The sequence below is a fragment of the Argopecten irradians genome, chromosome 2 (assembly GCF_041381155.1).
Source record: "Argopecten irradians isolate NY chromosome 2, Ai_NY, whole genome shotgun sequence".
Lineage (NCBI taxonomy): Eukaryota > Metazoa > Mollusca > Bivalvia > Pectinida > Pectinidae > Argopecten > Argopecten irradians.
This window is the reverse complement of record NC_091135.1, coordinates 22,092,699-22,104,848: the sequence shown is the minus strand read 5'-3', so window position 1 is coordinate 22,104,848 and position 12,150 is coordinate 22,092,699. Positions and strand designations below refer to the sequence as shown.

The window sequence follows — 12,150 nt, the reverse complement described above, 5'->3', positions numbered from 1 at the left end:
GATAACAAAGGAACGACACAAGCTTCCTCAACAACTGGCACAGAGACATCCACTGGTTCAACTGGTACAACAACACAGCAATCTACTGCTACAGAAACAACAGAAGGAACTACCAGCGCTTCAGCACCAACAACTTCAGTTAGTACAACTGCTGCCCCAACATCGACAGCTACTTCAGAGACTTCTGGTACCACTACACCATCGGTAACATCCTCAGGAACCACAGCGACAAGTGTTCAAACAGAATCAACAACTGTTTCTGGTGTGTTAATATTGTTGTTATAGCTATTTAACTTATGCTTATAAATCCATGTCTCTTACAGGTATTTCTCCAAAAAGCAACCACTTCAAAAATAGACCGATATGCTATTTGTTTTCAACACGTTTTGATTCCCAACTAAAGAATGCTTTCAGAATTAATTATCAACATTGAATGCCCGAGAAAAAGTAATGTGGTTAATTATATTAATGCTTTTGAGCAATTGTCTAAAATTAAACTATCAAAAATTGAATAACAACGATAACAATTTAATTACGAGCCTAACTTTCAATAAAGAAAACAAAACAATAATAATATTACCTATGATTACCTATGATTACATCTGTATTCTATGGCTAGAACTTAATAATATGGAGGTCGGCATTCAGCACATCGCTTCGGTTTTCCGACTTCAGAAATAACCAGTGAACCCTGCTATTGTAACATAACATTTTGAAGAAAAATAATACCAAATGTAAAAGTAATATGGTCAACCCTCCTATTGTAAGATCACATTTTCAAATAAATATTATATTTAATATACAAATACAGGGCCTTTGATTATGGCACATGATGACATATCCACGATAATTCGCAAGCGTCATTGAACATTATATCACCAATAATGTCATTATTGAATACCACTAACACGGTCGTCAGCAATTGGATCAGTCTTTGTTGAGAGCACCAACGACAAACATAGCATCTTAAATCTGGAGTACCGCTTATGTTTCTACTAAGTATCAATCGAAGAAGAGTGGCGTCTGTCTTCAAACATGTTATTTTCCATTTTTTGTTGATAACAAAGGAGCAACACAAGCTTCCTCAACAACTGGCACAGAGACATCCACTGGTTCAACTGGTACAACAACACAGCAATCTACTGCTACCGAAACAACAGAAGGAACTACCAGCGCTTCAGCACCAACAACTTCAGTTAGTACAACTGCTGCCCCAACATCGACAGCTACTTCAGAGACTTCTGGTACCACGACACCATCGGTAACATCCTCAGGAACCACAGCGACAAGTGTTCCAACAGAATCAACAACTGTTTCAGGTGTGTAGATATTGTTGTTATAGCTATTTCAGTTATGCTTATAAATCCATGTCTCTTACAGGCATTTCTCCAAAAAGCAACCACTTCAAAAATAGACCGATATGATATTTGTTTTCAACACGTTTTGATTCCCAACTAATGAATGTTTTTCAGAATTAATTATTAAAATTGAATGCCCTGAAAACGTTATGTGGTTAATTATATTAATGCGTGTGAGCAGTTGTCTAAAATTAAACTATCAAAAAATGAATAACACGATAAAAATTTAAATTACGAGCCTAACTTTCAATAAAGAAAACCAAAAAATAATATATTTAATTAGCTATGATTGCAACTGTATTCTATGGCTAGAACTTTGTAATCTGAAGGTCGACATTCAGCACATCGCTTCGGTTTTCCAAATTCAGAAATAACCAGTGAACCCTGCTATTGTAACATAACATTTTGAAGAAAAACAATACCAAATGTAAAAGTATAATGGTCAACCCTCCTATTGTAAGATCACATTTTCAAATAAATATCATATTTAATATACAAATACAGTGCCTTTGATTATGGGACATGATGACATATCGACGATAATTCGCAAGCGTCATTGAACATTATATCACCAATAATGTCATTATTGAATACCACTAACACGGTCGTCGGCAATTGGATCAGTCTTTATATAGAGCACCAACGACAAACATAGCATCTTAAATCTGGAGTACCGCTTATGTTTCTACTAAGTATCAATCGAAGAAGAGTGGCTTATGTCATCGAATACATTATTTTCCATTTCTCGTTGATAACAAAGGAGCAACACAAGCTTCCTCAACAACTGGCACAGAGACATCCACTGGTTCAACTGGTACAACAACACAGCAATCTACTGCTACCGAAACAACAGAAGGAACTACCAGCGCTTCAGCACCAACAACTTCAGTTAGTACAACTGCTGCCCCAACATCGACAGCTACTTCAGAGACTTCTGGTACCACTACACCATCGGTAACATCCTCAGGAACCACAGCGACAAGTGTTCCAACAGAATCAACAACTGTTTCTGGTGTGTTAATATTGTTGTTATAGCTATTTAAGTTATGCTTATAAATCCATGTCTCTTACAGGTATTTCTCCAAAAAGCAACCACTTCAAAAATAGACCGATATGCTATTTGTTTTCAACACGTTTTGATTCCCAACTAAAGAATGTTTTTCAAATTAATTATTAAAATTGAATGCCCTTGAAAACGTTATGTGGTTAATTATATTAATGCGTGTGAGCAGTTGTCTAAAATTAAACTATCAAAAAATGAATAACACGATAAAAATTTAATTACGAGCCTAACTTTCAATAAAGAAAACCAAAAAATAATATATTTAATTAGCTATGATTGAAACTGTATTCTATGGCTAGAACTTTGTAATCTGAAGGTCGACGTTCAGCACATCGGTTCGGTTTTCCAAATTCAGAAATAACCAGTGAACCCTGCTATTGTAACATAACATTTTGAAGAAAAACAATACCAAATGTAAAAGTATAATGGTCAACCCTCCTATTGTAAGATCACATTTTCAAATAAATATCATATTTAATATACAAATACAGGGCCTTTGATTATGGCACATGATGACATTTCGACGATAATTCACAATCGTCATTGAACATTATATCACCAATAATGTCATTATTGAATACCACTAACACGGTCGTCGGCATTTGGATCAGTCTTTATATAGAGCACCAACGACAAACATAGCATCTTAAATCTGGAGTACCGCTTATGTTTCTACTAAGTATCAATCGAAGAAGAGTGGCTTATGTCATCGAATATATTATTTTACATTTCTGGTTGATAACAAAGGAGCAACACAAGCTTCCTCAACAACTGGCACAGAGACATCCACTGGTTCAACTGGTACAACAACACAGCAATCTACTGCTACAGAAACAACAGAAGGAACTACCAGCACTTCAGCACCAACAACTTCAGTTAGTACAACTGCTGCCCCAACACCGACAGCTACGTCAGAGACTTCTGGTACCACTACACCATCGGTAACATCCTCAGGAACCACAGCGACAAGTGTTCCAACAGAATCAACAACTGTTTCTGGTGTGTTATTATTGTTGTTATAGCTATTTAAGTTATGCTTATAAATCCATGTCTCTTACAGGTATTTCTCCAAAAAGCAACCACTTCAAAAAAAAACCGATATGATATTTGTTTTCAACACGTTTTGATTCCCAACTAAAGAGTGTTTTCAGAATTAATTATCAACATTGAATGCCCGAGAAAACGTAATGTGGTTAATTATATTAATGCTTGTGAGCAATTGTCTAAAATTAAACTATCAAAAATTGAATAACAACGATAACAATTGAATTACGAGCCTAACTTTTAATAAAGAAAACAAAACAATAATATATTTCATTACCTATGATTACATCTGTATTCTATGGCTAGAACTTAATAATATGGAGGTCGGCATTCTATGGCTAGAACTTAATAATATGCAGGTCGGCATTCAGCACATCGCTTCGGTTTTCCGACTTCAGAAATAACCAGTGAACCCTGCTATTGTAACATAACATTTTGAAGAAAAACAATACCAAATGTAAAAGTATAATAGTCAACCCTCCTATTGTAAGATCACATTTTCAAATAAATATCATATTTAATATACAAATACAGGGCCTTTGATTATGGCACATGATGACATATCCACGATAAATCACAATCGTCATTGAAAATGATATCACCAATAATGTCATTATTGAATACCACTAACACGGTCGTCGGCAATTGGATCAGTCTTTATATAGAGCACCAACGACAAACATAGCATCGTAAATCTGGAGTACCGCTTATGTTTCTACTAAGTATCAATCGAAGAAGAGTGGCGTCTGTCTTCAAACATGTTATTTTCCATTTTTTGTTGATAACAAAGGAACGACACAAGCTTCCTCAACATCTGGCACAGAGACATCCACTGGTTCAACTGGTACAACAACACAACAATATACTGGTACAGAAACAACAGAAGGAACTACCAGCGCTTCAGCACCAACAACTTCAGTTAGTACAACTGCTGCCCCAACATCGACAGCTACTTCAGAGACTTCTGGTACCACGACACCATCGGTAACATCCTCAGGAACCACAGCGACAAGTGTTCCAACAGAATCAACAACTGTTTCAGGTGTGTAGATATTGTTGTTATAGCTATTTCAGTTATGCTTATAAATCCATGTCTCTTACAGGCATTTCTCCAAAAAGCAACCACTTCAAAAATAGACCGATATGATATTTGTTTTCAACACGTTTTGATTCCCAACTAAAGAATGTTTTCGGAATTAAGTATCAACATTGAATGCCCAGGAAAACCTTATGTGGTTAATTATATTAATGCTTGTGAGCAATTGTCTAAAATTAAACTATCAAAAATTGAATAACAACGATAACAATTGAATTACGAGCCTAACTTTCAATAAAGAAAACAAAACAATACAATATTTCATTACCTATGATTACATCTGTATTCTATGGCTAGAACTTAATAATATGGAGGTCGGCATTCAGCACATCGCTTCGGTTTTCCGACTTCAGAAATAACCAGTGAACCCTGCTATTGTAACATAACATTTTGAAGAAAAACAATACCAAATGTAAAAGTATAATAGTCAACCCTCCTATTGTAAGATCACATTTTCAAATAAATATCATATTTAATATACAAATACAGTGCCTTTGATTATGGGACATGATGACATATCGACGATAATTCGCAAGCGTCATTGAACATTATATCACCAATAATGTCATTATTGAATACCACTAACACGGTCGTCAGCAATTGGATCAGTCTTTGTTTAGAGCACCAACGACAAACATAGCATCTTAAATCTGGAGTACCGCTTATGTTTCTACTAAGTATCAATCGAAGAAGAGTGGCTTATGTCATCGAATACATTATTTTCCATTTCTCGTTGATAACAAAGGAGCAACACAAGCTTCCTCAACAACTGGCACAGAGACATCTACTGGTTCAACTGGTACAACAACACAGCAATCTACTGCTACAGAAACAACAAAAATAACTACCAGCGCTTCAGCACCAACAACTTCAGTTAGTACAACTGCTGCCCCAACATCGACAGCTACTTCAGAGACTTCTGGTACCACTACACCATCGGTAACATCCTCAGGAACCACAGCGACAAGTGTTCCAACAAAATCAACAACTGTTTCTGGTGTGTTAATATTGTTGTTACAGCTATTTAAGTTATGCTTATAAATCCATGTCTCTTACAGGTATTTCTCCAAAAAGCAACCACTTCAAAAATAGACCGATATGCTATTTGTTTTCAACACGTTTTGATTCCCAACTAAAGAATGTTTTTCAAATTAATTATTAAAATTGAATGCCCTTGAAAACGTTATGTGGTTAATTATATTAATGCGTGTGAGCAGTTGTCTAAAATTAAACTATCAAAAAATGAATTACACGATAAAAATTTAATTACGAGCCTAACTTTCAATAAAGAAAACCAAAAAATAATATATTTAATTAGCTATGATTGAAACTGTATTCTATGGCTAGAACTTTGGGCTAGAACTTTGTAATCTGAAGGTCGACGTACAGCACATCGGTTCGGTTTACCAAATTCAGAAATAACCAGTGAACCCTGCTATTGTAACATAACATTTTGAAGAAAAACAATACCAAATGTAAAAGTATAATGGTCAACCCTCCTATTGTAAGATCACATTTTCAAATAAATATCATATTTAATATACAAATACAGGGCCTTTGATTATGGCACATGATGACATTTCGACGATAATTCACAATCGTCATTGAACATTATATCACCAATAATGTCATTATTGAATACCACTAACACGGTCGTCGGCATTTGGATCAGTCTTTATATAGAGCACCAACGACAAACATAGCATCTTAAATCTGGAGTACCGCTTATGTTTCTACTAAGTATCAATCGAAGAAGAGTGGCTTATGTCATCGGATATATTATTTTCCATTTCTCGTTGATAACAAAGGAGCAACACAAGCTTCCTCAACAACTGGCACAGAGACATCCACTGGTTCAACTGGTACAACAACACAGCAATCTACTGCTACCGAAACAACAGAAGGAACTACCAGCGCTTCAGCACCAACAACTTCAGTTAGTACAACTGCTGCCCCAACACCGACAGCTACGTCAGAGACTTCTGGTACCACTACACCATCGGTAACATCCTCAGGAACCACAGCGACAAGTGTTCCAACAGAATCAACAACTGTTTCTGGTGTGTTATTATTGTTGTTATAGCTATTTAAGTTATGCTTATAAATCCATGTCTCTTACAGGTATTTCTCCAAAAAGCAACCACTTCAAAAAAAAACCGATATGATATTTGTTTTCAACACGTTTTGATTCCCAACTAAAGAGTGTTTTCAGAATTAATTATCAACATTGAATGCCCGGGAAAACGTAATGTGGTTAATTATATTAATGCTTGTGAGTAGTTGTCTAAAATTAAACTATCAAAAATTGAATAACAACGATAACAATTGAATTACGAGCCTAACTTTCAATAAAGAAAACAAAACAATAATATATTTCATTACCTATGATTACATCTGTATTCTATGGCTAGAACTTAATAATATGGAGGTCGGCATTCTATGGCTAGAACTTAATAATATGCAGGTCGGCATTCAGCACATCGCTTCGGTTTTCCGACTTCAGAAATAACCAGTGAACCCTGCTATTGTAACATAACATTTTGAAGAAAAATAATACCAAATGTAAAAGTATAATGGTCAACCCTCCTATTGTAAGATCACATTTTCAAATAATATTATATTTAATATACAAATACAGGGCCTTTGATTATGGCACATGATGACATATCCACGATAATTCGCAAGCATCATTGAACATTATATCACCAATAATGTCATTATTAAATACCACTAACACGGTCGTCAGCAATTGGATCAGTCTTTGTTTAGAGCACCAACGACAAACATAGCATCTTAAATCTGGAGTACCGCTTATGTTTCTACTAAGTATCAATCGAAGAAGAGTGGCGTCTGTCTTCAAATATGTTATTTTCCATTTTTTGTTGATAACAAAGGAACGACACAAGCTTCCTCAACATCTGGCACAGAGACATCCACTGGTTCAACTGGTACAACAACACAGCAATATACTGGTACAGAAACAACAGAAGGAACTACCAGCGCTTCAGCACCAACAACTTCAGTTAGTACAACTGCTGCCCCAACATCGACAGCTACTTCAGAGACTTCTGGTACCACTACACCATCGGTAACATCCTCAGGAACCACAGCGACAAGTGTTCAAACAGAATCAACAACTGTTTCTGGTGTGTAAATATTGTTGTTATAGATATTTAACTTATGCTTATAAATCCATCTTACAGGTATTTCTCCAAAAATCAAACACATCACTAATAGACCTATATGCTACTTGATTTCAACGAAATTTGATTCCTAGCTAATCAGTGTGTTCAAAATTATTTATTATATGGTCGAAAAACATCATTCTTCTGAGCAATTATTTAAAATTACACTAACAAAAACTGAATTAAAACGATACAAATTCATTAAAAAGCGTTTAATACAAGAAAACAAAACAATAACATTCAATAACCTATGACTGTATTTTATGGCTATTACATATAGTCATCTGAAGGTCGACATCCAGCAAGCACGTCGTCCCGGTTTTCAAATTTAGAAGTAACCAGTCAACCCTTCTGTTGTAACATCACATTTCGAAACAAATAAATTTAATATTATATAAATATCTAGGGCCTTTGATTATGTGAATATGGTGACATATCGACTCATAATTGAATAATATAGCAATAATAATGTAATTGTACTTAGCATCCGCATGTATGTCAGCAAATGTATCGGGATTTATGTTCCAAAATTTGCAATGGATTACTTATTTCTAATAAGTTTCGATCAAAGCAGAGTGATTTATAACATCGAATATATCCTTTTGCGTTTTTCGTTGATATCAAAGAAACAACCCAACAAACTTCTCCAACAAGTGTCACAGAAATATCTACTGGTACAACTAGTATAACAACACTAAAATATACAACTAGTATGGAAACAACAGAAGGAACTGGCGGTACCTCAATACCAACGACGTCTATTAGTACAACTGCTGCTCCGACATCGACAACTGTTTCGACAGGAAGTAGTTCTAGTACATTTACTTCTGGTACCCAGACACCATTTGCAGAATCTTCAGGAACCACAGCGTCAACTGGTACTGGTGTAATTAGTCTATTTGTGCATGTATTATTTGGTTTTGAGATTGCGAAATTATTGTTGTTCTCTTTTAAGGAGTATTTCAAACTTTGCTCTTAACAATACACAGATTTGTTATTGACCAGATTGAAGCAACAAATTTGTACTGTATGCAAAAGTATCTACAAATCGTATGCGTCAAATTGAATATTAAGCATAAGTTTTTTTAGCAAACCAAGCAGTGGGAATATATGTACTCTTCTGTTATGATTCTCAGTCAATGTATTTAAGTTTATGATAAATTAGATATTCCTAAGGACAATTACAGTGATTCATTGATGTTATTGATTATAGCCATTTGTATCCGGTGCAAAGTAAGCCACAATCTTCTGAGAAAGCATAACACCTGCAGCACCATATGTCTTTACAGGTACCACGACATTGAAAACATCACACTCGGTTGGTACAACAGCAACGACACCAACATCTGGCACTACAGGTGCCACCTCATTAAAAACAATAACTTCAGCTAGCACAAAAACTGCACCAACATCTGGCACAATGGGTACCACGTCATTTGAAACATCAACTTCGGCTCGTACAACAACTGCACCAACATCTGGTTCTACGGGTACTGCGTCATTTGGAACATCAACATCGACAGGCACGACAGCTGCATTAACGTCTGGATCTACAGCTACCACATCATTCGAAACATCAACTTCGGCTGGCACAACAACTGCTTCAACATCTGGCAATACGGGTACCTCGTCATTTGAAACACCAACTTCGGTTGGCACAGCAACGACACCAACATCTGGGCCTACAGGTACCACGTCATTTAAAACATCAACTTCGACTGGCACAACAACTGCACCAACATCAACTTCGACTGGCACAACAACTGCACCAACATCTGGATCTACGGGTACTGCGTCATTTGAAACATCAACTTTGGCTGGTACAACAATTTTACCAACATCTGAATCTACGGGTTCCGCGTCATTTGAAACATCCCCTTTAGCTGGCACAACAACTGCACCAACATCTGGATCAACGGGTACCACATCTTATAAAACATCAACTTCGACAGGCAGGACAGCTGCATTAACGTCTGGATCTACAGCTACCACATCATTCGAAACATCAACTTCGGTTGGCGCAACAACTGCTTCAACATCTGGCAATACGGGTGCCTCGTCATTTGAAACACCAACTTCGGTTGGCACAGCAACGACACCAACATCTAGGCCTACAGGTACCACGTCATTTGAAACATTAACTTCGGCTGGCACAACACCTGCTTCAACATCTGGCAATACGGGTACCACGTCGTTTGAAACATCAACTTTGGCTGGCACAACAACTGCACCGACATCTGGCACTTCAGGTACAATGCAATTTGAAACATCAACTTCGTCTGGTACAACAACTACACCAACATCTGGTTCTAAGAGTACCACGTTATTTGAAACATCATCATTGGCTGGCACAACCACCGTATCAACATCACAAATGGGATCAACAGGCGCATCAGCTTCAACGAGCACGACCTCATCGCAAACCACACTTTATACAAGTTTGACGCAATCTGAAGCAACAACTCCCCCTGAAACGCATGTTTCCACAACGTTAACACCAACGCCAACTGCAACAATGTCCATGGTATCAACCTATCCATCAGAAACTATGACGCTTACAACTAATACTTTATCATCTACTACCAGATATGCTACTTCAGCTGGTATGCTAAATATTTCTTAACGTGAAAGAATTGTATGCTAATAACTTCATTTTCTTGTCCTGTCCTTTCTCATATTGTTTAAAATATAAACTAAAGATCATGTCTAAATTCAGAAACGGCAAATGTTTTTAAGAACAATATATTCAACAATTAAATAGTATCGACTTTAATTTCATTATTGCAAAATAGCGACAGTGCATTCAACAAATATCCCATTTCATTTGCACACTTATTCCAAAGTATAAAGTATACATACTTTACGGAGTATATTTTATGTGCTAATCAAATCCAGAAATATTAAGTTTCCAACAAGGAATCAATTTTCACCTAACAGTACATTTACGTTTATAAAGATTATCATTTTAAAGTACAATTACTGAACACTATTGTCTACTCTAGGAAGTACGGAACATACACATGTCACCATTCACAGTGGACCAAATACAACACATGTCAACCAAGAGGCAAATCTGCCATCCAACGATAATGGGTTACATGGCAATCATGTAAACGGGGCACCTGTAATAACCTCACAGCACTCAACTACAAATCCTACTAATGCCTATACGCAAACACAACAATCACAAACATCACCTCATTCTACACTTGGTATTGGAGTCATTTTACTACCTAATGTGATAAGCAATAGCATTGCAGTCACGCGTATTTATAAATGATTTCAGTTGAAACTTAATATGTCTCTTTCATGGCAAGCTCGATTGGCTTGATTGATATAAATGACAAACAGGTAAATTAGATTGAAAGTAGCCGTTTTATTTAAACGACGGATACATATCACTATATATAAACAATATGTTTCATTTTACGTGTGAAATTATGTAATACAAAACTTAACTCTTGTGCAAAATTATTAAAGAAGTCAAAGATAGGAGTACAAAAAAACGCTAGTAGCAAAAATGTATCATTACTAATGATTAAGTGTATACAATTATGGAAAACAAAACATTATCTTAACAGCCACCTTACCATATAAAAGGCGGTCTGAAGGGGAGGTGGTGGGAAAGAAATTGTACACACAATATATTATTTACAACAGGCACTGGTTACAAATGAAAGACATTAATGTCCAAACCTTGTTCCTCCATTGTTGTCCGTGCGAGAATGACCCTACGGTCAGCGTACGCTTTCTTAATGCAATGTGTTAAGGCGTATATATTATACAAAATAAATGTTATATTAGATTACCTTTACAATTAAAAAAATGCATGAGATAATGCGATTATTCCTTAAAACATAAGACAAACATGACCAGGCGACGCTTTCATTATACTAAAGTTACCTCGATAAAATCCATATTCATTATAGTCGACTGAGAAGTGAATCTTTTTACCAAAAATATCATTCAAAAACGATCACAGTCTGTACCTGTTTCTGTAGTTACGATCTGGTACATAACCATCACATAAAATAATATCAGAATATCATGCGTATGGAAATAACTGTATATGTGTTTTTTCTTTTCTTTAAAGTCTATTTTTTGCCTTTTTTTGTCAGTTTAAATAACAATGATTTTGAATGTGTGATAAGGTTATATATATTTAAACACAATTTAAAATGAGTGTTAAATATCGACACATCAATGATTATTGTGTGTGAATATATATATTTATATCATTGAAATAGCAATTATTTACACTGACTTCAATGAGTTTTCTTTTTTATACAGATAATTCAAAATATTTTTTAAATATAGTGGTACATGTAAGTCTAAATGCCTTAAATGTCATTAAGGCAATAATCAAATAAAGTATTTTTTCGGCAACCGCAAGTAAGGCTTTCA

At 35.6% G+C, this 12,150-nt stretch overlaps 2 protein-coding genes across 2 annotated transcripts in view; both read left to right on the top strand.

Annotated features, from left to right (window-relative positions):
- Nucleotides 1–12,150, top strand: part of LOC138316509 (mucin-22-like) — a 68,699-nt gene that overhangs the window by 53,389 nt on the left and 3,160 nt on the right. Inside the window, exons 48-55 of the mRNA XM_069258198.1 lie at nt 11–262; nt 1,068–1,319; nt 2,119–2,370; nt 3,169–3,420; nt 4,256–4,507; nt 5,307–5,558; nt 6,370–6,621; nt 7,456–7,707. Of these exons, the coding sequence (XP_069114299.1) occupies nt 11–262; nt 1,068–1,319; nt 2,119–2,370; nt 3,169–3,420; nt 4,256–4,507; nt 5,307–5,558; nt 6,370–6,621; nt 7,456–7,707 (2,016 nt within the window). The remainder of the gene's footprint in view (nt 1–10; nt 263–1,067; nt 1,320–2,118; nt 2,371–3,168; nt 3,421–4,255; nt 4,508–5,306; nt 5,559–6,369; nt 6,622–7,455; nt 7,708–12,150) is intronic.
- LOC138312663 (uncharacterized) lies at nt 8,379–10,369 on the top strand. The gene is made up of 2 exons (XM_069253449.1): nt 8,379–8,624; nt 9,036–10,369. The coding sequence occupies exons 1-2, from the start codon at nt 8,459–8,461 to the stop codon at nt 10,367–10,369; spliced, it is 1,500 nt and encodes a 499-aa protein (XP_069109550.1). The 5' UTR covers nt 8,379–8,458.